The sequence below is a fragment of the Callospermophilus lateralis genome, chromosome 18 (genome assembly GCF_048772815.1).
Source record: "Callospermophilus lateralis isolate mCalLat2 chromosome 18, mCalLat2.hap1, whole genome shotgun sequence".
NCBI classification, from domain to species: Eukaryota; Metazoa; Chordata; class Mammalia; order Rodentia; family Sciuridae; genus Callospermophilus; species Callospermophilus lateralis.
The window spans coordinates 56552127-56577397 of NC_135322.1; the positions used below are offsets into that span (position 1 = coordinate 56552127).

A 25271-nucleotide genomic window follows, 5' to 3' on the forward strand; every position below is an offset into this window, starting at 1 on the left:
GGATGAACAGGCATGCCAAAGGGGGAAAAAAAAATGAAACGGAGCAGGGAGAAAAGTTATGCCTATTTATTGTGGCGAGCTCCGGCTTCTACGACATCTGAAAATTCATGAGAAAATATGTACCTTTTAAAATTCATCTTTTCATTTGACATTCATCATGAGACACTCTGATGTTGGTGGTGGAATAGAGTTGGTCAGGAATGTTTACTTGTTTTGCAAGTTGACCTTGAGCAAGTTATTTAAATTGTGTCTATTTAAATGGGGTTTACTCTGGAAATCACAGATGCTATGCCCTTTACTTTCACTGAAATTGGAGAGGTTGGATTTGCCAGTACACACACACACACACACACACACACACACACACACATGCAAACACATCTACGCCTCATATTGTTTAGAGGCCTGAAAACAGCAAATAGGTCCTCCAAATGCTAATTAGCTCATAAAAAATGGAAACTGTTACATTTACTGATATTAAATTAAATGGTAAAATTATTTACTATGTGGAACTACAAACAAATGACAAGAGGAAATGGCCTAGCTTTCTGCTAATTTCTAGAGAGATGGTTTTGTTAGTAGACTTTTTTTCCTTCCCTTTTCCCCCAGGATTTAGAACATATTTAGCTGCTTTTATATTAAAAGTTTTCACTTTTACATAATTACACTTAAAAATAAATTATTTTTATGAAAGCTAAATTTAAATATTTTCAAAATCTACTTAAATGTTTTTGGTTCAATTAAAATGTTTATTATTACCAAAGAAGTCTTGCTCAAAGTCAACAAATGATTGTGTAAAACCTAGAAGGTGTGTGTAAGGAATACCACCTTTCTGATGAATGATCCATGATTTACTTCTTCCTACTTTGAAAAGTGTCCAATGGTGAATTCATCCCTTTACATCTTGTCTTTTAATCAAAATGATCTGGGTGTGGGTCATGCATACTGAGGGCTGTAGTTACTCCCCTTTTCCCGAAGTGATGGATAGCTAACATGATGAGTAGATTTTTGCTAATGGAGGATAGTAGAACAACTAGGCAGCTCATGGGACCAGAGCCCTCAAATATTCCTCTTTCTCAGAGCAAAGTGTGTGTAGGTGGGGTTCATCTCTGATAATGACACATCACCCTCCAGGGGGCCACATTGACCTCAGTGGAAGCCCAACTGAAGGTACTGAGACTGGGCTTTGGGGAGATCATGGTCTTTTGAAGTTGCCTAAATCTGATTCTAAGAGGGCGTCAGGGAACTTGACATTATTAATTTTATTTTTACTTCACTATTCCTTTTACAGGCAAAAGTTTCTTAAAATAGTGCGTGATAAATTGTTATGTTGGAAGAGAAATTATATTTTTAAAACATCTTTGGTAAAAATCAGAGTATGAGGAGAACTTTTGGTGGCTCTGTTTTGGTCACACAAATCAGTAACAGGCACCAGCTTCATTGTGGCCCCCTGAAAAGCTCTCTAGATGGCTTTAATTAAATTGAAAAATGGTAAAAATAAAACAATCTTGATCATACATGAGGAAATACACTCAACACCTAAAAATATGATATCAAGCTTATAATTTTGCTTTGTTAAGCTTTGATTATTAACTTCTTTGGATTTTCATGATCCTAAAAAAAAAAAAAAATGGATGACTTCGCTTGAAATGTGCATTGGCATTAATCATTTAATTCAACAAATAATAGCCGATATGCTGATTGCAATGATAGCCACCACCAGGTAGTCACCACCAGATATGTACCCATGGTCAAACAAAGTTGGGCACACTACCTGGTCCTGTCTTCTCCAACAACAGACATTATTTAAGCATACTAATCTTTAACTTGGGAGGAATGGGATGGAGCTGTAATTGGTAAAGAAGAGCAAGCTATCACTGTGCTGGCCAAAGAGGCAAACATTGGGTCACAATTTTGTTTCAGTTTTGTTCTTCATCAGACATGATTACAGAGTGGTCTTGTTTTTGTCTCACTTTGTCTTAGCTGGATGACCTTGTGTGATGTTGGTGTCCTGTGAAATTATTTATGTTGAATACTAAAACATCATCCTGGCTCCCACTGGCAGCAGTTGAGGGGTGGCTTTTATCTCTCTCACAGTCCTTTACCTCCTGCCTCCCAGGTATTAGTCACTGCTGCTAGACCTGCACACAAATCACTGACCCTTCAAAACTACCCTGCATAACTAGAAGGCATCCTTCTTCCCAGTCTACACTTAAAACAACCACATCTCTCAGAAGTCTGGTAGCTTTTCCATGGCCACAGGGAAAGAACTGAAGCTGCTTATTACAAGAATAATTTGGTAAATAAATAAATGCACAAGAAACAATGAGTGGCTTTAGAGAAAGTCAAGACACTTGGGAGGAGACAGAAAGTCTCGTGGAACTGGTGCATTTGGGAGGTACCTTGAGAATAGTCAGAAATTCAAAATAGGGTTTCACGGGTGGGTGGTATCCGGGAAGCCTTCTGGGTCCACTGAAGCCAAGGCAGAGAGGAGGAAGGGTGGGTTTGAAGAAGGTTGCAGAGGGTGTACTTAATTTGTTATTCACCATTTTCCACTTTTCCAAGCTGGGAGTGGTGAATGGATACATATGAATGTGTATCAAGCTTTTTGCATCAAATATTCATTCATTTATCCAGCACATACTTCCTGAGTATTATGCCATCATCAGTGATCTGCAGGTGGGAGAATCGAGTACGGAACTGGCTCTTTCCCTTTTGGGGAGGCCATCATCACAAACTGACATGCTAACAGGACCTTCTAATAACCCACCACCTATTGTGGTAAACATGTGAATGGAAACTCGGGGGCCTACAGGGGAAGGAACAACAAACCCGTCATGGGCATGAGGGAAGTCTTTGGCAGTTGGTGATATTTGAGCCATGAGTTCAAAGGGTAGGGAGCAGTTTGCAAGCAGAGAATCCTAGGGTTGGGACAATGGGGTTGGTGAAAGGTGAACAAATGTGTAATGAGAACTGAGGAGAGTTGTTGGAGATGAGAACACTGGTGCTCGCTGAGCCCCTGTTGGAGAATTATGGAGAAGATTAAGTTATAGAGGTTGGTAATGGGGCTGGTATTAGTGAGACAGTGGGTGTCTGCCCCCTTTTTAAGAAATGAAGGGCTGAAGGTGTGCAGTGAGGGGAACATGGGTACAGCCCATACCAGCTATGGAGTGGGGAGGGTTATGTTCATTATTATTCATTTCTAGGAAACGAATATATAGCAACCATTGCATACTTAATGGTAGCAGTAAATAGCCAGAAATAATAAGGCCTGAATCATAAAATACTAGTGTTATAGTCAAGTCATAAATCTGTCATTTCATGAATAAAATTTCATGGTTGTAATGGAAGCATTATTATGTGATGGAGAGATAGGCAGAGAGAGGAAGAGAGAGGGAGGGAAAGAGAGAGAAAGATGGGGGTGGGGAGAGAGAGAGAGGTTTTATGCTGGAAGAAACCTTAGAGTTCATGTAGTACAAAGTTTCTCAAACTTCATTTAGTATGCAACGGAAGTGTGTTAGTTTTTCATTGCTGTGACCAAAATACCTGACAAGAACAACTTAGAGAAGGAAAAAGTTTATTTTGGGCTCATGGTTTTAGAAGTTCAGGCCGTGGTTGACCAACTCCAGTGCTCTGGGCCCAAGGTGAGGCAGAACATCATGGTGGGAGAAAACCGCTCAGTGTATGGCATCCAGGAAGGGGAGGGGTGGGGGAACCAGGAACAAGATGTAACCCCCAAGGGCATGTCCCCACTACCCTACTTCCTCCATCTGTGCTCTGACAGCCTACAGTTACCATCCAGTAGTCCATTTCAAATTTATTAACCCATCAAATGGATTCACCCACGGATGAGGTGACGGCTTTCAAAACATGAGTATTTGGGGACTATAAACATGTCTAGATCCAAATCATAACAAGAAGCACCCAGAGGGCTTGGTCAGTGTTTCAGGATACCATGTCCCGTATGTCCACCTCACCTTACCCACCCACGTTCCTAGCTATGGACGCTCAGGTTACCTTCATCTCTCAGTCATTACACTACACAGAGCCTTTGTGTGCACATCCCTTGGGAATCCAAGTGGGAATTACTTGGGGATTCATAACGAGGGACAAGCCCACTAGAGCACAGAGTTTACACATACTGTGGATGTACCCACCACATAACACTAGGGTGCCCTCAAGAACAGTGGTAGCATTCTATGCTCCTGCCAGAGCACATGTGTTCCTGTCTCCTTCATTCATGCCAACGTGTGACATTGCAGCTTTCTGACTTTTACCAGCTTTATAAGCATGAAGTGATATATGATTGTTCTTTTAGATAATAGTCTGGGGCCTGCGTATGCTTGTTTGTTCTTCCCATCTCACCTTGCTAACCTTATGGCCTTGGATGAGTCATTTCAGCCTTCTAAGTTCCTGTTCTCTCATCTGTAAAATGAAGAAAAATGGACTGTCTTTCCTAGGAAGGTTGTAAAATTGGATGAGACCTGCAGAGGGATTCCTACTGGTCTGCAGAGCAGTGAGCCCTCAAAATGAGTTCTCTGGGTTGTTGTTATTCTCAGATTTGATAAAAACAAAACAAAACAAACAAACGAAAAAACCCCCATGATTTCTCAAAAGGCAAAGGTAGAATGTATTTAGAGAATTGAATTGTAAGAAAATTGCCAATTATCACAATTCAGTTTGGGAATGTTCTTACAGGTCACGGGAGCCCAAAGTGGAAGGAGATCGAGAGAACCCACTCATTTGATGGTGTTTGAGAAACTGATATTATCCTGACAAGGCAATTTTGGTAAAGGAAAGAGACTAATAGTAAATGAAAAAAAAAAGAATATGTTTGATTTTTCTTTTTAGTATTTTGTAGAAGTATTGTAGTCACAACTTTATACTAGGAGTAACTAGAAGAACTTAAAAAAATATACCTAAAATCTCATCACTTTAACAAAGCCAATTTTGAAAATGATTTGTCATCTTTTTTCTTTTTATTATGCTTAACTAATTAATTTATAAGTATGCTGATCACACAATCATGTCACACTTAAGTAATGAAGAGAGCATGCTAATTTTTCAATAGCCTTCAAAAATCAACATTTTAATTGCTTCATAATATTCCATCAAGTATACATGCCAGGTTAATTATATTTTAGTGTTCTGGACTTGAAAGTAATTTGGTATCTTTAAAAATGTATAGTATTAATTACAAATTATTTTAATCAGACGGGTTTAGACATGCTAAGATATCTTAGTGAAAGCCAGGACGCTTAATCATCCTTCATACTGTATTTGTACAGCCCCCACTGAGAGGAGGCATTTTCAGTAACTACTTTCATGCAGCCTTGGGATCTGAACAATCCAGGTGTTACTATAGTGTCACACTTGGAAGAGCCAGCCACAGCTGCATGTTTAGGAATTTGCCTTAGATCTGACCTTTGCAAGGGTCCATCCTGGGTTGCAATGTGATGTTTGAATACATGTGTACATTGTGCAATGATCAAATCATGCTAATCAATGTACTCATTGCCTCACATTCTTATCATTTCTTTGTGGTGACAACATGTAAAATCCACTCTTCTAGCAGTTTTCAAATATACACTATATCATACCTTGTTAAGTATATTGTACAATAATTATTTGGCAATTAAAAATACAATAAAATTTAAAGCACAAAAATAAGACAAGGCATAACAATTAAAAAACACATCATAATCATACAGAGTAACTTCAAAATATATGTTCCAGTGAAGATATATTATGCAAATCCATAAAGAACAAATTCACCCTTGGGCTGGGGATGTGGCTCAAGCGGTAGCACGTTTGCCTGGCATGTGCAGGGCGCTGGGTTCGATCCTCAGCACCACATAAAAATAAACATAAAGATGTTGAGTCCGCTGAAAACTGAAAAATAAATATTAAAAAAATTCTCTCTCTCTCTCTTTAAAAAAAAAAGAACAAATTCACCCCAATCAATTCCACTTTGGTGACCTCTAGATGTAAAGAAACCAATGAAGAACACTGTTTAAAAAAATAAGATTCATGGGCTGGGGATGTGGCTCAAGTGGTATCGCGCTCGCCTGGCATGCGTGCGGCCCGGGTTCGATTCTCAGCACCACGTACAAACAAAGATGTTGTGTCCGCCAATAACTAAAAAATAAATATTAAAAAATGCTCTCTCTCTCTCTCTCTCTCTCTTTCTCTCTCGTCTCTCACTCTCTCTTTAAAAAAAAAATAAAAAATAAAAAATAAAAAAATAAGATTCATGAGTAGGGTTCATTCTCCAGTGTGCTGCCTTAAGTAGACCTTCTTCACAAATGAAATAACTTAGGGTAGAGCTGAGGCACTGGCTTGGAATCGCAGTAAGTGGGAGTGTTATAAAAGCTTTATAAATTGCTCTTAAGTTGTTTCAATATGGTGTTTTGTATAAGATTCTGTCATAATTAATGTGAGCATTAAATATGAAATTGTTTAGTACAATGAATGGATGTATTAGAAACTTAGGATGTAATATAGGAATTGTGGATTACTTTATGTAAGTGCTTGCACTTTGAAATTTTCGGAATTTATGCCAATGATATTTTGCCAAAAAAAAAAAAAATTCATGGTGAAGAGTGGATAATGATGTATAATTTTAAACTGCTAAAACAATAGATTTTTGATGTTCTCACCACAAAACAATGATAATTAGGGAAGTGATAGATAGATACATTTAATTAGCTTGATTGGATCTTTCTATAATATGTACATAAATCAAAACACCAGATCATATCCCATAAATATATACAATTATATACCAGTTAAATATAAACAAATAAATTCAAAAAGGAATCTATGATAAATATATGACAAAATATGTATTTGTATCAAATCAAGAAAATAATTTCTTGAACTGAATAGAAAGTTCCATAGAATCGGGAGATTGCTCTAATGCAGGTGTTAATGAGCTTTTCTGAACAGCATGGCTCTCTGTGAACAGTGAACCCTCATTATCAAACAGTGTTGGGTTACATCATTCTGAAGACCAGCTTAAAATCACACAAGTGTTGTGGTCACACCTTCCCTGTAGAGGTTTGTGTCTGGCCACTGTAATTGCTAAGCTAAATAAAATGAGGAATTGCAACTTTCAGTGTCATTAATTTCTAAATAAATTATTTTGGAAACATATGTATGACCTGGATGAGGTCCCCAGATTAAACTTTTTTTTTTTTAAACATAGCTTAAGGATGTAACCTATGGAAACTGATAATTTTCTCATGTTAATCCATCTTGATTACTAAGTAAACAGTTTTTGTTTTTTAAAATATGGTACCTTGAGAACTATTAAGTTAACTAGATATATCAAAATAAGTAAGCTTCTTGCCTGTCAGCTAGGAATGTTTCAAATATATGCCTATAGTAAGTAAAGAAATATTGTAAAGGAAAACATGAGGTTGTAAATATGCTAAACTCCTTACCTGTACCAATTCAATTAACCTTTGTAACCACCCCTGCCCTCATTCATTCCATGTACACAAATTATAAAATAGCAAAATGAACCCCCTGTGTCACCCACGATCCAACCATGGCCAATCCTGTCTCAGGACTTCTCTCATGTGTGGTTCACCCTCTGTATCATTTTGAAACAACTTGCAAAAATTCTACCCTTTCCTTCTTAAATATTTCAATACAAATCTTTGAAAGGTAGGAGGCTTCCTTAAAACAGAACTGAAAGAAATTAACTGATAATTCACTTAATTATCAACTACTTGTTGGTTTTTCGAATTTCCAATGGTAAGCCGGAAAACTGTACTTAATATACAATAAAGACTGTAACTTCCCTAAGACCTCCCTATAATGAGAAATAGAGTTTCATAGTAAGAAATGTTGGTTTCAAATGTCGTTCTCTGAATGCGCATTCAGTACCACATCACCTGATTCACCCTCTGCCACTCAATCAAGAGGAGAGCCCCTGAGGTGCCCATGTTAGAGGAGGATTTGTATTCTGGTTCTTACAGAGTCGTGCTTTCCAGACCTGAGGGAGCAAAGCCAGATAGGTCTTTGTGTCTGCAATTCTTTTATTCATTATTGTTACAACTGTGGCCTAAAAATTTGTGACTGTTCTGGAAGAATTCAAAAGAAAATATGAATGTATGGCACAATAGACTCTGCACTGCATGTGGCATTGAGATAAATATCATTTAAGGGTAAAACAATCAGCCCCAAACTGTCCCTTTGAGATGCTGGTAGAATTTGTCCTCAGATTGGTTCATTTTAATTCCTTTGTCTGTAGAGAGCAGCCAGGCATTTTGGATGATTCCTTATGGAAATACTGGCTTTTCTGTGTATTATAGGTAATATGGTTTCTTAAAATTCAAATAAGCAGACTTTAAGATACTAACACAATATCCATTTGCAATATCCTTTACAAACTGACTTCAGAAGATATAAATATCTGTAAGTTATCTATATTTGAATTGATTATATGCCTTTGAAATATTCTTCAAATGTTGATCAATCAATTTTGATTGCATTGAAATGGAAACAATATGGATATTTAGGAACTTCTTCTTGATGCGTGGTACTATAATTACTCTGACTGAAGTATAATTTCCAAAATTTATAATGCAAAGACAAACCAGTTAAACAGGAAATAAAACTCTGTGTTAAAGAAATTAAAAGTATTTTTTGTTTAACTTTTCTAGGAAGTATTTTCCTGATATGCTTTGTCTTGATATTGTCAAAGGAACCAGGTGTAGTGGTGATGCCTGTCATCCCAGCAAATCAGAAGGCTGAGGCAGGAAGATCACAAGTTTGAGGCCAGCCTGAGCAACTTAGTGAGGGCCTAAGCAGCTTGATGAAACTCTGTCTCAAAATAAAAAATTAAAAGGGCTGGGGATGTGGCTCAGTGGTAAAGTGCCCAGGGTTCCATCTCCAGTATAATATATGTGTGTGTGTGTGTGTGTGTGTGTGTGTGTGTAAACTTATATATAAAAATGTATATATATAGTCTAAGGACTGGTTGTATAACTCAGTGGAGGAGTGCTTTTTGTCTAGCAGGCACTAGGCCCTGGATTCAATCCCCAGCACTGTGAGAACAGAAAAAGAAAAAAAAAATACAAGTTGTCAACTACATTTGAATAAGAAGCTTTATTCAATAACAAGTTGGCTTCATTTCACAGATAGAATTGTCACTTTGATCAAAGTACTTTCGGAGGAGCTGGTATTTCTCTTTGACTCCCTAGCTGGGTGGCTTGGGTTTTAAGCCCCAATAATGAAATTCAGAATCAGGCTAATAAGGCATCTGCAAGCATGTCATACTCCTGAAGACTCTTGGTGTGACACACCAGCCATAGCTCCACTTTATCAAGGCTCATTATGAAACAGGAAGATGTTGATCTCTTTGACTTGATTTGTATTTCAAACTTGGGAAGTATTTTGAGCCACCGGGTATGGAGGAGGAAATCGGAATCTCTCTAATTCAAGTTTCCCCAGCAGTTCAGCGATAGATCCATCTAATAAGAGTCAGGATTGTCTAGTTTTCTTGGGTCACACTTGCATCTTGGGACCAGAGGTCTGGATAGTGTACCTTCATTTCTGTTCATGGGGAGGGCATGAAGGCAGTATTATTTCTCTTGTTGGTGGAGTAATGAGTTGGCATTTGAAAAAAGTTGTCTGAGAAGATAAAAGAGTTTGTTTGAACATGAAATAAATGAGTCTGTGTCATCTGGATTGAGCATTTCCCCAGCCTCAGACATCTTAGCATTAAAAATGGAGCACATTGCATTAAAACGTTTAGGATTTCTGTGTTCTTTGTTCCATTTATCTATATCAAGTTACCCATGGGTATGTGAGACATTTACGGGTTTGTTTTTACATCTGGCAGTATTTCAAAACGCAATGCAAGCAGGCAGGTGTTATTATTGATTGAAACAAAATTTTGCGCCAGTCTCTCCAACTCAATGTCTACCATATGAATTTATTCACCCTCTGCTCCCAGAGGACAGATGAGTTTGTCTCTTATGGTGGAGAATATGCTAAGAAAGCCTGCACATTTTTTTTTTGCTCCTCGATTATTTTATTACTAAATAAAATAGTCTGTCTTGACTTTCTCTGAGACAAAACTTTAATTATTTGACCAAATTTTACAGAATACTATGTTCAAACACCCCCAAATAACATAGCATAATGTTTTTGTCTGTGGAGTCTAAAAATATTCAGCAAAATTTAAAGTTGCCAGAAACCTTAAAAAAGAATACCATGGAGACCATGAATCTTTGTATCTGCTAAATCTCAACATTGGAATTAGGCACACATCAGAGTTTATGCAGCATCTACCAATGTGTAGCTTCTATGAAAATGTGAGTTAGGATTTATGTGATGACACAGCAGTTATCAGCTAAAAGATGTGTGTAGTGTTAAATGTATACACAATATAAACCACCTATTAATATACGTGTGATATACATTAATACTATAATTAATAAATATTAACTCACATATGACTTCAGAGGCTGAAATGAGAGCCGTGAACTTAAGCCCATGGACTGGTTAACTCGATCCAAATTTTTGACCATTCCAATTTTTCAACTTCAGTATAATGAAGTAGGTATTTTATTTTAATCTGCTTAGAAAGATTGGTCGATTTTTAAATCTCTTTCTAAGATACACATTTAAATTTCCACTTGGGAAAACGATTAGTGATTCATTTAATAAGTAAATGACATTTTGAAGCCCCCTGAAAGCTAATCAATATATTAGAATGACTTATAAAAACATTAATAGAATGGAGAGGTGAGTGAGGAATCATTTACTTTAAGTTTCATGATGTCCCTAATGGGGAACTCAGTAGTATTCTTTCAGCACTGAACAATAGTTATTTTAATGATAATGGTCATAAGAATGTCATTATTCCTTGCAATATTTAATGGAAAAATGAAAGATGTTAATGGAGCTCTTTATGGTATAATGCATGATAAATTATATGATATCTAAAATCCGAAGTTGAAAGGTATTTCTCATGGTGTTCTTAATGATCTATAGAAAAGCACAAAAGTGAAAAATATAATTTTAATGAGGTATTCTTCAATGTCTTCTTTTTTTTTTTTGCTTTCAGTTAAGTACATGCAAAAATTTAAATCTTGATTGTCTTCACTGAACTGCGTGTTAAGGATATATTTCTTTTTCATAGCCAGCATGATTATTTTCATTCAATTTTTTTGTAGTGAAGTATAACACACATCAAGAAAAAGATGAACGTACTTCTGTACGCAGTTCATTGAATTATCAAAGTATGAATATGTAAAGATCACAGGTCAAGAGTACACAGGCAGCATCTCAACCACTTGCTTTCCTGCCCTCTCTGCACATACTCCCTCCCACTCTCCGCGAATAGTCACTACCAGGACTTTCTACTTGCCTGTTTTGAAAGAGACACAAAAGATTCCAACAATATCAACCTTTGTACACCTGGCTTCTTGGGATAACATTATACCTGTGAAATGCACTCATGTTGGTGTGGACAGGTTCCTTGCTTTGTTTATATTGCTTCAGAATATCTCATTGTAGAATATATCCCAATTACTTATTCACTCTGCAACTGGACAGGCAAATTGTACTTTGGGACTCTCATGGATATTTCTTTAAGAAAGTTCATGGGCATGTCTTTTGGTACCTGGAAAACTGCTTGTTTTTCTGTTGGGCACATTCTTTACAGAGGAATTGCCAGCTCATTAAATATGTATATGTATGTTTAACTTCAGTAGAAAATGTGAAATAATTTTTATGGAGATTATACTCATTTACACACTCTTAACAGCAGTGCATCAAAATTCTATTTGCTCCATGTTCTTTTGGAAAATAAACTGACTTATTTTTTGGTGCTGAGGCTTGAAGACAGGGCCTCACAGATGCTTAGGGTTGTATTTAACCACTGAGCTATACCCACAGCTTCAACTTTATAGTCTTGGTAACACTAGGATTGCTTTCCTTTGTTTTAGCTTTTTATTATTTCTCTTAGTTTTAGCCATCTTGATCTGTGCAGAACTCTCACACTGATTTTAATTTGCAATGCCCCATGACTAATAAGGTTGGAAACCATTGCATAGATTTGTCCTTATGTAGATATTTCTTTTTGTCTTTTTCTTATTCCTTCATAATTCTCCCTGTATTCTGGATACTGAAAAATAGCTCTACCACTATGTGGCTCCTCTTTCTATTACAACATCTTTAGATGAACTGAAATTCTTAGTATGTTCTAATTTATCAGTTTCCTGTTTTGGTTAGTGCTTTTGTGCCATATTTAAGAAATCTTTGTGATCCTCAAAGTAGTGAATATATTCAGTTACAGTGTTAGCTAGTAACTATTTCTTGTTTTGCCTTTCAAGTTTATGAGTAGAATCTTTCTGGAATTCATTTCTGGTGTGATTTAAGGTAGTAATCAACCTTTAAACCATTCTCTCTTAGCAGAGTGTTTATCCAACTGACCCATCACCATGTATTTAAAATAGTTGCATCCTAACACTGTTCTATGTTGCAAACATTGTAAAAAAAATCTACTATCCATATATGCTGAATCTCTTTTCACTTCTAATGATCTATTTCAGTAATCTTTTGCCATTATGGCATTTTAAAAAATTCTTATAATATTATAAGACTTGGTAACAGTTTTTAAAAATTCCCACAAATTTGTTTTTTGTTTGTTTGTTTGTTTGTTTGTTTTTGGTAGTGGGGATTGAAACCAAGGATGCTTTACCACTGAACTACAAATCCAGTCCCTTTTATATTTTATTCTGTCTTTTGTTTGTTTTGGTACTGGGGATTGTACCCAGGGGCACTTAACTACTAAGCTACATCCCTAGACCTTTAATTTTTTTTTTTTTTTAATGAGACAGGGTCTTACCAAGTTGATTAGTGCTTCCCTAAATTGCTGAGGTCGGCCTTGAACTTGTGATCCTCCTGCTTCAGCTGGGATTACAGGTGTGTGCCACTGTGCCTGGCTTTATATTTTATTTTGAGGTGGGATCTTGTTAAATTGCTGAGAGTATTGCTAGGTTGCTGAGGCTGGCCTCAATCTTGCCATCTTCCTGCCTCAGCCACCTGAGTCACAGGGACTACAGGTATGTACCATCATACTAGGCAACAAGCTTGTTTTTATTTATGAATATCTTGGTGATTACTGTCCCTTTGTATTTACACATAAGAATTTATATCAGTTTATAAATTTGTATATCTAAATATAAATAACCCCCTTTGATTAAATCTAAATATTAGTTTGGAGATGATTGAATCTTCTACTTTTTAAATTATTCTCAATGATATTTTATAATTTTCTAGGCAGAGTTCTTGAACATATTTCGTTAGCTTTCTTCTATGGCTAAATAATGTAGTTTGATGCTGATGTAAATGATGCCATTTAAAAAATTCACTCTGTGAATACACTTTCATTCAGCAGACTTAAGTGCACTGTAGACGGTATTCAAAATTTTCTATATACACTATTGTACAAACTATAGATAATGGTAGTGTTATTTCTTCCTGTTCCATCTGTATTACCTGCTCACTATTTTTCTTGCCTATATTGTACAAAATAGTGTATTCTTCACTGCATGTTGAATGAAAGGGTCCATACAGAATGTACTTGTCTCATTTCTGAACTCAAAGTGGCTCTCAGCATTTCCTACAATGTGTCAGGCTTGCTGTAAGGCTTCTGTAGATACTCTTTACAGAGATGGAAATTCTCTGCCTGCCTGAGAAATCATGTGTGAATATTGGATTTTATTAAACACTTTCTGCATGTGTTGAGGAAACAATGTTTTCTTTAATTAATCACATCAAATGATTTTTAAATGTTAATCCTTACATTCTTAGAATAAACCGTGTAAGGCATAATTCATCAACTTTTTTTTCTATATTTATGCAGTCTAAAATCACTTTGCAATGATTTTTTTTAAAGGATTGTTGGGTATTATGTTCATGAGTGAGAGTGCCTTTTATTTTTCTTCTTGAAAGTTTCTTGTCAGATTTGGTTATCAAGGTAGTCCTGACATCACAGAATAAGATGGAACTCGTTCTCTATTTTTCAATTCCCCCTCCCCCACCTTGGGCTTCTTTGAAGATGTTCTCTTTGTTTTTGGTTTGCTATCATTTGAATAAGATATGACTCGGTGTAGTTGTATTTTGGTTTTTAACTTGATAGATATTATCTGAGCTTCCTGGATCTTCCTGCTTGGCATCTGTCATTAATTTTGGAGAGTTATTGACCATTATAACTTCAAATATTTCTTCTGCTTAATCTTCTTGTTCTCCTCTGGTATTCCAATTATGTATGTGTTCCAACTTTTCTAATTGTCCTGATTCTGGGATAGTCTCTTTTATTTATTTATTTTTCTTTTTGCATTGTACTTTAAGAAGTTTGTATCTTATCATCAACTGCACTGATGTTTCCATTGTCCGTGCTGAGTTTATTGATGTGCCCATCAAAGGCATTCTTTATTTCAGCTATGGTGTTTTTATTTCTAACATTCCCCTTTGATTCTTAGAGTTTTCATCTTTCTGTTTACATTACCCATCTGTTCTTGCATGTTGACCCCTTTTTTCCATTAGAGCTCTTAACATATGAATCAGTTGTTTTAAACTCATAGTGATAATTCCAACATCTGTAGTATATGTGAGTCTGGTTTTGATGATTATTTTGTCTTTTCAGACTGTTTCTTCTTGTCTGTTGGCATGCTTTGTAATTTTTTTTTTTTTTTTTGCAACTGGATGTGTTGTCTTTAGTAAGGTCATTAGTGTGAGGTTTTATATTGGTCTAACTAGGAATTAGAGTATAGTTAATGTTTGTTGCAGGGGACATAGGTGATAGAACATGGTTTTATATTCATCTAGTGCCCTTGTTTTTGTCTCTTCTCTTGACTTTTGGATCCTCTTCAGGCACAGTCTGTGTTTTTCCATCCTTTTTGCTGTTTATTATCTTGGGGGTCTTATTGGTGTGGGGGTATAATATGAGGGAGGGGGAGGAGCTGTACTATTCCTATTAAGTGTTAGTGTTTCTGGCGGCCTTTATTTCAGAACTGTCACCTTCCCAAGTATTGTCCAGTGCATGTTTGCTCTGCCCCTTCCCCTTCTTGGCTCCTGAGTTTCCAGTCTACTTTTTGGAGTCCTGACTGCTGTCAATTCCTTTTCCCTTAGATGAGGCAGAAGGGTTTGGGAGACTGGAGAGGGAGGGGTACCCTCTCCTAACTGGGACAGGCTCTGGAATAGTCTTTTCCCTGGGACAGTAAGCTTTGGTTGTTGGAGGACACTCTGGGCACATTTCATAATGATTACTTGTACCTTCTCTTTGACAGACCAGAAGAAGATCTTTTTCTAACCCTCACAGAAACTGTGGAAGAGTTCCTAGAGGCAAAGCCCACAGAGATGTAAGGGCTTCTCTAAGGCTGTGGTTGTCAGGACTTCCTCACTCTCCTGTTGGTCTCCACTCAGCCTCCAACAATTCACTAAAATTACCAAATACAATTGTCTAATAGACAGTGGCTTCTGTTCCAGATCAGACAGATCTTGGCGGAGGTTCTTGGTATGATCTCATCCCTCCAGATTCAGGGTGGTGGTTTGTCATGTGTTTTAGTTGCTTGATCACTATAACAATATACCAAGGAGTGGGTAACTTAAACAACATTTACCTTTCATGGTTGTGGAGTTTGGGAAGTGCAAGATCAAGGTACTGGCAGGTTTGGTTTCTCATTAGGGCATTCTTTTTGGCTTGAAGTGTGTGCTTTCCTGTTGGTCCCCTTAATGGTATGTAGAGAAAAAAGAGGTCAGGTATCTCTTTTTGTTCTAGAAGGGCACTAATTCCCTTGGTGGGGCACCTTCACCATCTCATCTGAACCTAGTTATCTCTCAAAGGATCCATTTACAATCCCCATCTCATTGGGGGTTATGGCTTTAACATACAAATTTGGAGAGGATACAATTTATTCTATAGTACCATGAAACCTCAGTTTTCTGAGGGATCTAAGGAAAGTCATTGAATTTTACTTTGTCCAATTTTTCTTTAAATTATTAAATAGAGTGATATGTATGTGTGTGAAATATGCGAGTGTGAATGTGCATGTATATATACATATATCTATATATTCAAGACGATAAGTTTCCCTTTGAGAACAGTTTTGTTCTGGAGTTTTATTACTTTCTATTTTGTATAGGACATTGTAGAAGAGAGATTAAATAGCCAAACTGAGGCCTAGAAGGATGCCCTTCTACAGAGTATACTTTCATTTCTTCTGCAGGCAACAAGGAACATTGAATCTCACTGACCGTGTCTTGCTACAGGTTCATAGATTTGAGAAGATGCAAAGCTGACCTTTGTTCTGTGAGAGCTCCTGTGTGTCTCTCTGCCTTACCCTCTATCCTAAATTACAGATCCTCTGCATTCTGACTTAAAATGTAGAAACCAACAAAGTATTCTCCTCCTTCAGGGATCAGAACCAAGGTTTGCTCTCTACTCTAGTGAAGTTTCAGGCTTGTATTTCTCCTCTCCAGGAATCCTTGAGTCATCTCTAAAGAGAAAAAGCCTTCAATGGTGGGATCGCCTCTCTGGGTTTGCGTCTATCAGATCATGGACATTTAGTATTTTATTGTCTGTTGAGCTCACTCCCTGTTTTTCACTCCAGCAGGGGGGTTGTCCAGATTTTCCACTCTAGCACTGCCATAAGACGTCCACACATTTGTACCTATAATACACTGATATAAATGTAAGGTTTATGACCTGTACGTGTACTTCCTTATAACAATTTATTGCTGTATTTCAACAATGGCTGTGGACTATAGTCAAGTTTGTACCTTTCATGTGCTTTTTCCTCTGCTCACCATTTGATCTTTTGGTCTTGAGAATTCAAACCTTTCTATGTTAAAAGGACCTAGACAGTCTATTTTCCAACCTGGGTCTCCATAGATTCCAGTACAATGAATGGCACTCCTCATTGAACTACTGTTAATCATTTGATGCCCAAGAAGAGTGAGGTAGCTCAGTGGGAGAGGGCTTACCTAGCATATCCCAGGCCCTGGGTCCCATCCCCAGCACTGGAAAAAAAAATCATGCTTCTTCAAATAAATATTTTAAAGATTCTGAATATTTTTGAAGGGTGATAGGAATTGATTTTATATTAACAGAATTCTATTTTTTATTTTGAAATTTAGATTTAAATTTAGATTTTTGCGAAGATCAAAACATTTTAAATTGACAGTCAATTGCAATTTCCCTATTTCAACAAAATAATACATTCACATTTAAGATGGAGGCATCTTTTCTAGATGTGGTTTTAACGTCTTGTTCAACATATACTTAAAGTTATTCTTATCTAGGTTTATGTTTGTAAATTACCTATTTTTCAGTAGTTCTTACTTTTTCTTTGCACTTTTCCATGCTAGATAACCTCTTGGGAGACACACTTAGTAAAGATTTATGAGTAGCATCATAAAATGAAGAAGTGGTTTCAGTTTGATAGCATGTTGCTGTGATTTATTTCATGTCTGTATGTTAGCTGTGTCAAAATGAGTCGTACTTGGGAGCAGGTTCATGTGTAGGTCACATATAGGTCATTAGACTTGTCATCCTAAGAGATACCAGTAATGACAAGAATATTTTCATGTTTGCCTGTTTGTTGTGTCAAATTTCTAGTGAAGCTGCTATGTATTTTTGCTGGAGTTGAACCAATTTATATGTCATTATGGTCTTCTCTGTAAATGTGTGCAATTGATCCCATGTTTCTGATTTATTCTAGAGATGTTTTAAATCTCCTCAAAATTGCTGTGTGTGCATCTCCTTTTATATGTCTTGGCAAAATGCTTAAAAATACATTTTATACATACATTTATTATTTATTTGTTATACATTTATACATTGTATAAAATACATTTTTATACAAAATTTTATTAAAAATGTATCAAAATACATGAGTTGTTCAACTAACATCTGATAAAGAAGTCATTGCAATTGTACCTCTTCATAAACTTTAGAATCACTTAGAAAATACTTAAAATCCTGTGAGAAACTTTAATTCATTAGCTTCATAAATTATCTTGCACAGAATGCATTTCTAAACCGTCTATGGACACCTCACTGAATTTCACAATTATCAAGTCTAAAGGCAAAGAAAAATACAACTAAGGTTTTTTTTTTTATTTTTATCATGTACAACAGATCATCTTAGTTAGATATTTCACATGATATCATGATACATTCTTTTACATTCTGCATCTATTATGAAGTTACTATTTCTGTGCAAGAGACTTACTGATTACTGAACATTTTTTGTATTTTATTTTTACCCTACTCTAGTAATTTTGAGAAACTGTAAATAAAGCTTGATAGAATAACTTTTGTCTGTAAAAGTCAGCTAATAGAAACTGAGTCACTGTTCAGCAATAATCTAAGTTGCATTCTCAAATGTGTAAAAGATTTTAAATATCAATTATGAGAAAAAGGAGAGGAGCCTCAGATAATATATCACGTTTCCTCCTCCGGGTAGGTTGATTTTCTGTTGGAGTGATGCCTATAGATGACTTAGTTAAATTATGGGCTCTGGAATCAGAAAAGCCTGGAATTGAATTCTTGCCTTGCCACTTTCTAGCCAAGTGACTTCAGGCACATAACCTCTATAATTTTCATTTTCCTCAGTTGTAAAGTGGGTACAAAAATAACCACTTCACAGGATTGTTGCAAATATTCAACTCTGCAATACATTTCAGCTGGGTCTAATGCTGAGCCACAAACTTTTATGTTGAAGATACTTAAATTGATACTCTAGGATACATTTGCTGCTTGCTATAGTCTGCATGCATGCCTTCTCCCAAACTTTACATGTTGGAATTCTAATCTGCAAGGCAGTGGTTTTAGGAGGTGGGATCTTTTAGAGACTCTCACAGCTGCTTTTATAAAAGAGACCCAGAGGAGCCCCCCTTGCTCCTTCTATCATATGTGGACACCACAAGAAAGCAGCTTTCTTTGAGCCAGGAAATAGATCTCCAACAGACACCAAACCTGCAAGAGTCTTGAGCTTGGACTTCTCAGCCTTCAGATCTAGAACTTTGAGAAACAAATTTCTGTTTTATAAACTACTCAGCCAATGGTATTTTGTTATAGCATCGATAATGGACATTACTTATTTCTCCTTGGAGGTTAACCCTAGTGAACTCTTCTAAAATCTTTTCCTTTTTTGAAAAGTTTTGATGTAAAATAGAGGGGACAAAAAGCAGAATTTATTGTCAAACCAGAAAAATGTTTAAAGAAAGTGTCAAAGACCAAGACAACAAAATTAGTTTGGCATGTATTAGGAATGGAGATTGCAGGCCCCCACCTGCAGATGTGATCTGTGAGGGGAGGAACCCAGAAATCTGCATTTCTAAAAAGTACCTTAATTATCTCTGGCTTACACTACAATTCAGAATCCTTGAAGGAAGACATAAATATTCCTGCGATAAAATCTTGTAAAGAGAAAGAGAGGGCTGGGATATTGCTCCGTGGTAGTAGGTAGTAGGCATGAGAACCTGGCTTCAATCTTCAGCACTGCATGGGCACATGCAAAATAATTTAAAGGAAGGGAAACATTTCAGTTTATGTATTTCTTTATGAAACAGCATATTGGGGAAAGTCTCATAAGCAAAGGAGATGCACTTGAAACTTAATGGCGTGCCTCAGACTTCCATTTTTAAGTAATGTAGTGTCAATCCTGTGCCTCATTCACACATGTTCTGAAAATTTTCCCCATATCTATTGAAATCCAGAGTCCTCACTATCTTAAATATTAAAAAATTCTAAAAAAGTAGAGCAAAATAATGGAAATGCTATAAATTTAATTAATAAATTACAATGTTTTTTTTTTCCCAAATGACCTTGACATTTAAAAGTTATTGAAGGTAGCCAGAGTGATCCTAAATGACGCTTCTCCCTGCTGTACCACTGTACATGCTTCCTATGTTTGTGTACTTATTTATTTCACTAAATATTATAAAATTAATACATGTCCATTTAAAACTCAGATTTGATTGAAATGTGCTTAAAGTCTCATATCCTGAACCTCACAACAATTTGGTATGAGATTTTTTTGCTTAAACTTTAGAACATGCCAATGAAGATATTTTCATTACTTATACAAAGTATGTATTTTAGTTGAGGGACTTGTCTGTAATTCCAGCAACTTGAGAGGCTAAGGCAGGAGGATTGCAAGTTCAAGACCAGCCTCAGCAACCTAGCAAGAACCTGTTTCAAAATAAAAAATAAATAAATAAAAAGGGCTGGGGACATGGCTCAGTGGTTAAGCAGCCCTAGGTTCAATCCCCTGTGTCAACAAAACACAAGATAATCAAGCAAAAAAAAATCTACAAATACATATTTTATAACTCTTCATGTTTTCAAAATTTAATTAACTCATAAATCAATCAGGTCTTACGAAGAAAGCCACAGGTGCCCTTTATGGACCTCCCATTCCACATATAGACCTGTCCCTGTAACTCTACACCTTCTCTCCTAATCCCTTAAGATGCTGAAATCATTTCAGTGGCATCTATGTAAACCTATGAACTTACATTAATTTTGAAAAAAAAAAGTGAGATCTTTTGGAGTGTTAGCTAATTAATCATCCAGCTATAACTTGGCAAGGGATGATGATTAGGGATTGTCTTAGGCGCCAGAGGCACCTGACAACTGGAAGGTCTGATTAGACAACATGTCGCTATGGATTAAACCTGGATCCTCAACCTTGCTGCCATGACCTTGATGTGGAGAGCTTGTGGAGACATGGGTGCACACATGCACACGTGTGCACACACATGTGCACAACAGTGCTTAGAATGTGAGTACTGGATGTTTTATTGTGCAGTCCAAGTTTGGGAAACAGTGCCCTAGAGCAAAGCAAAGAAAAAAAAATAGAAAAAATGAACATGGAATTTTTTAGGCAAACATTCATCATTTGGTTTCTACAGAAATAAAGACCATGGTGTTGTGGAGGTCAGGTGAGAATGAGGGTGGGGTAACACAATGTAAAATAGTTAATCTTTATAAGGAGTGACAGCCAGCATCTCATGGGGTGGGGGGTTCTTCTTCCTGCAGAGGAGGTTGTAAGTCACCTGAGAACTTAAAGTCTAAAGTAATTAGTGAAGAACAAAAGACAAAGAATCAAAAATGTACTTGCAAAAGTGGAGCCCCTGATAGGTCCATTCCACACAAGAGCCAGAACTAGACAAAGGAAAGATGGCTCCCGTGGTTTATTTAAGGAGGTACATCAAAGGCAGGGATAAGGTTTCAAGGGTGGAGTCTTGCTTCAACATCTTGGCAGGTCACACCCATCTCAGGTGCTGAGTGGGACTTGACAGAGCTGGGTAGAAATTCACAATGTGTCAGGGCAGTTAACCAGAGGAAACGCCCACCTGAAGTTCCCAGACACCAAATGTTCCTATCCACCAGGCTCCATGCCGGGTGGCCCACATGCAGCCCATAGATGGCTTGTGACAAATCTTTCTTACTAAACCCTCAGTAAAAAATACTGACCAGTAGAACAAGACATAACTTTCTAGAAAGAAAGGGCTGATGATCAGAGACCAAGTATCTTTGGAATTAAACAGTATTCTCCTATTCATTATGTTCTGGGAAACATTAGTCTAGGAATATGCTCTGTAAAGCAACAACAGAAATCAAAAACAGTGATAAAATCGGGGGAGGTGCTGTTATCTCTGTGACTACGCATGTTTGAGACAGGTTGGATGACGGTCCCTGTCATGGGCAGTGCAGTGGCCATTTTGCCTTAGCACGTGGCCAGCTCTGAGAGTCCCTGTGGTGGAGAAACCCTCAGAACTTTGTTTCAAGCCCAGTTTTTCTCAAATATAACTGTGTACCCCCAATACTAGGGACCACTTTAAACAAGCAAGCTCAGTAATACAGATGGAAGGACATAAAGATCCTGCCTTAGTAAGTGTGCCTTGTGGGGGGAGAAGAGAAACGAGCAAATGACAAACCAGGGAAGACCTCGCCTCAGTGAAAACTATGAAGAAAATGTGGAAAGAAGATGTGACAAGGGCGTGCCAGGGGCCCTGCTGAGATCTGGGATGGGAAGGGGCCTGTCCCAGGTGGTCATATTTCAGCTAAGACTCCAGAGGATGGGAAGAGCTAGTTTTAGGATCTGGAAAGCCTTTCAGAGCAGAGCCTACTCCAGGTCCTAGCAGGACTGAGCTTGGCTTGTTCCAGCAGGCCCAGGGGGTAAAGCACAACGGAGGGCGTTATGTTTGGAAAGGAGTTCGAGTTTTGTCCAAAGGTAAAGGAAGCCAGTGGGGTAGCAGAGTTGAATTTACCTCTGTAAACCCTACTGGCTGCTCACAGGGGAAGAGCTCTGGGGTCTGAGTGGTGGTAGGGAACAGAAGAATAAAAAAGATCAAGAAGAAAAGGTGGAGGTCATTCTGGTGAGGTGACACTTTGTGGAACTGGGTGGTCATACTCGAGATGGAGAGAGATGCCCCAATTTTTAATATTTTGGAGGCGTCATCATAGATATGCATGAGGTATATAAGCCTGGAAATTGAGGGCCCTAGGGGCAGGAAGGAGGTAGAGAATTGATTGCTAAAGGGAATCAAATTGGTTACGAAACCCCAACTTTTTTTTAATTTTTATTTTATTTTTTAGTTGTAGGTAGACACAATACCTTTTTATTTTATTTATTTGTATGTGGTGCTGAGGATTGAACCCAGTACCTCCTATGCATTAGGCAAGCACTCTACCACGGAACCACAACCCCAGCTCCACCCAAATTATTTTTAATGTTGTAGAAAATATTTTGATGAATGCTAGTAAAGGAATATTTGTGAGATGGAAAAGTAGACAAAGGATCAGATTCCGGGGTCTTGTTGCTCCTCTGTCTTTGCCTCTGCCTTTGGCCATCCATGTGAGGTTGCCCTTGGTGGTCTAGGCACGAGTCTTTGTATGTATTAGCATTAGTCCTTGTTATTCCTACACATGGTGGTGGTTAGAGTCTTGAAAAGAAAGCAGGAGAGAAAGGAGGAAGAGGAGAGAAATAAAAATGAAATGTGAAGGATGGAGAACGACTCCTGCTTGTGCGTCTTCTCCCTCTGGGAAGTCTCACAGTATGCCGTGGGGGAGGAGAGAAAAGTGGCCTAGATGCTGGGTGCTGCAGTAGGTGGGTGTGCAGGTGACCTGTGTGGCAGGTGGTGCATCCTGATACTGTGGAAGGAACACCGCTCCTGCTCATTCCCTGTGGTGGTTTTGTTCAGCGGGTAGTCAGCCATGAGCAGGTGGGTAGGGGCAGGAAAACAAAGGGAGAAAACTTACAGGGAGGACATCAGCTTATACATCAAAGAGAGCCCATAGTGACAGGACTGGGAATCCTAAGAAACCTTATCAAAGCACACAAACATCTGGAAAATGGGAACTGGCATGACAAACCTCCCCTAACCAGAGTCAATTATAATCCCTTAAGGATCTCTTGTGACCAGGTCATCATGACCTACACATGTCAATCACAAAGAGGGTTTTGAGAGAATAAGGCAAGAACAGAGGGACCCCCAACTCTAAAAAACCCAGACTCTGGGAAAACTACACCATTCTCCTTGGAGATGGTCACTTCATTCTGTGCTGTGCATCCCAATGCTCACCATGTCTAACAAACTCCTGCCTGTTACTCTGTACAGCTCCCTTGAAATCTTTTCTGTGGGCTCACAAAGGCCAGTTCTTGCAGACTCCACGGTTGGTTCTGCTCTGCAGGACTAGCTCTACTAAGGTCTTGAAAACATATGTTGTATTCTTCATCTTTGTGAACGTGGGTTTCCTCATCTGCTGTTTGACTGTGCTGGCTTACCATCGTTCTGAGCTTTCGAGATCTTGAGTCTGTAGGTCTAATCAAGTCCTTCCCGATTCTTACTCTCTCCAGTTTCTTTTAATGACTTTGGGTGTTGATCAAGTTTGGCTGCCTGTTATCAGGGTGTGGTTCCAACTTGGATGTTGGGACTATGCTTTGTTTTTGTAATGAGTGAGATGAGAAAGTGCAACACGTGAAATACAAAATAACCTTACCCACTCATCAATGATGTGAGCGACTTTGCTGAATCACTTGATGGCTTTCAATACTGAGAAAATGTTTTCTAAAGCCTTTTGTGCTGTCACATCAGCAGCCATGGAAGCAGCAAGCTTTTACATTTAATCTGCAACTTTACAGAAGTTCTTATGGAGGCATGGTAGATGTGAACTGGTTGAGGAGTAAGTTAGTCCACTTTTGGTCACTGTGACCCAAATAACTGAGAATAACAACTTAGAGGAGGAAAAGTTTATTTTGGCTCATGGTTCAGAGGTTAGGTACATGGTTGCCCGACTTCATTGCTCTGACCCTGAGGTGAGGTAGAACTCGTTGGCAGACGGTTGTGGCAGAGGAAGGCTGCTCAGGTCATGCCGCCAGAAAACGAGAGAGAGAGAGAGAGAGAGAGAGAGAGAGAGAGAGAGAGAGAGAGGGAGGCAGACCCACATGCCCCTAATGACTTTCTTCCACCAGCCACACACTACCTGCCTATAGTTATGAGCTAGTATTCCATTCAGACAATGGATTAATCCACTGATTAGGTTACAACTCTCATAATCTGATCATGTCACCTCTGAATATTCCTGTATTATCTCACATAAACGTTTTGGAGGGACACCTTACAGCTGAGTAAGGTGAAATTTAAGATACTCTTAATAAAGAGAACATTTGTTTGGAGGCATGGTAAACTGTGGATGAAGAGACATTATGGCAGAATATTAATGTGGTTTTCTTAAAGAAGGTGGCACTTTCGTAGTGAAAAAAGCAATTGCTCTTAGATGTTACAAGTGACAGAGTAAAATGGACATCATGTAGATACATTGATTTTCTTCTTTCCCTTTTATTCTAGGGGTTTTCAGGAAACGCAAATGCAGACAGTGTTGTATACTACAGACTCCAGCCTTCCATCAAAGCTAGATTTCTGCGCTTCATCCCCCTGGAATGGAACCCCAAGGGCAGAATTGGAATGCGGATTGAGGTGTTTGGGTGTACATACCGTAAGTATGTGTTTATCCAGCACGCTGAAATAGGTATCAAAGGAAATAGTTTAAAAGCCAAGCTGCAAACTGAAGTTGACTTTTTAGGTAGGTAAAGAGATATAAAGATAGGAATGATTTTTTTTTTTTTTTTTTGTGGAAAATATTTTTCATGTCAATATTGACTTTAGTGTTCAACTTTACCATAGTAAATTCAGGGACATAAATATATATTTGTAGATATATGTGAGTGTAT

At 37.7% G+C, this 25271-nt stretch overlaps 1 protein-coding gene across 6 annotated transcripts in view; it reads left to right on the top strand.

Annotated features, from left to right (window-relative positions):
- The window catches only part of Cntnap4 (contactin associated protein family member 4), a 237004-nt gene that overhangs the window by 102402 nt on the left and 109331 nt on the right, over positions 1 to 25271 (top strand). For all 6 annotated transcript variants that reach the window (XM_076837934.2, XM_076837938.2, XM_076837940.2 and 3 more), the window contains exon 4: positions 24889 to 25036. In XM_076837934.2, coding sequence (XP_076694049.2) covers positions 24889 to 25036 — 148 coding nt within the window. The remainder of the gene's footprint in view (positions 1 to 24888; positions 25037 to 25271) is intronic.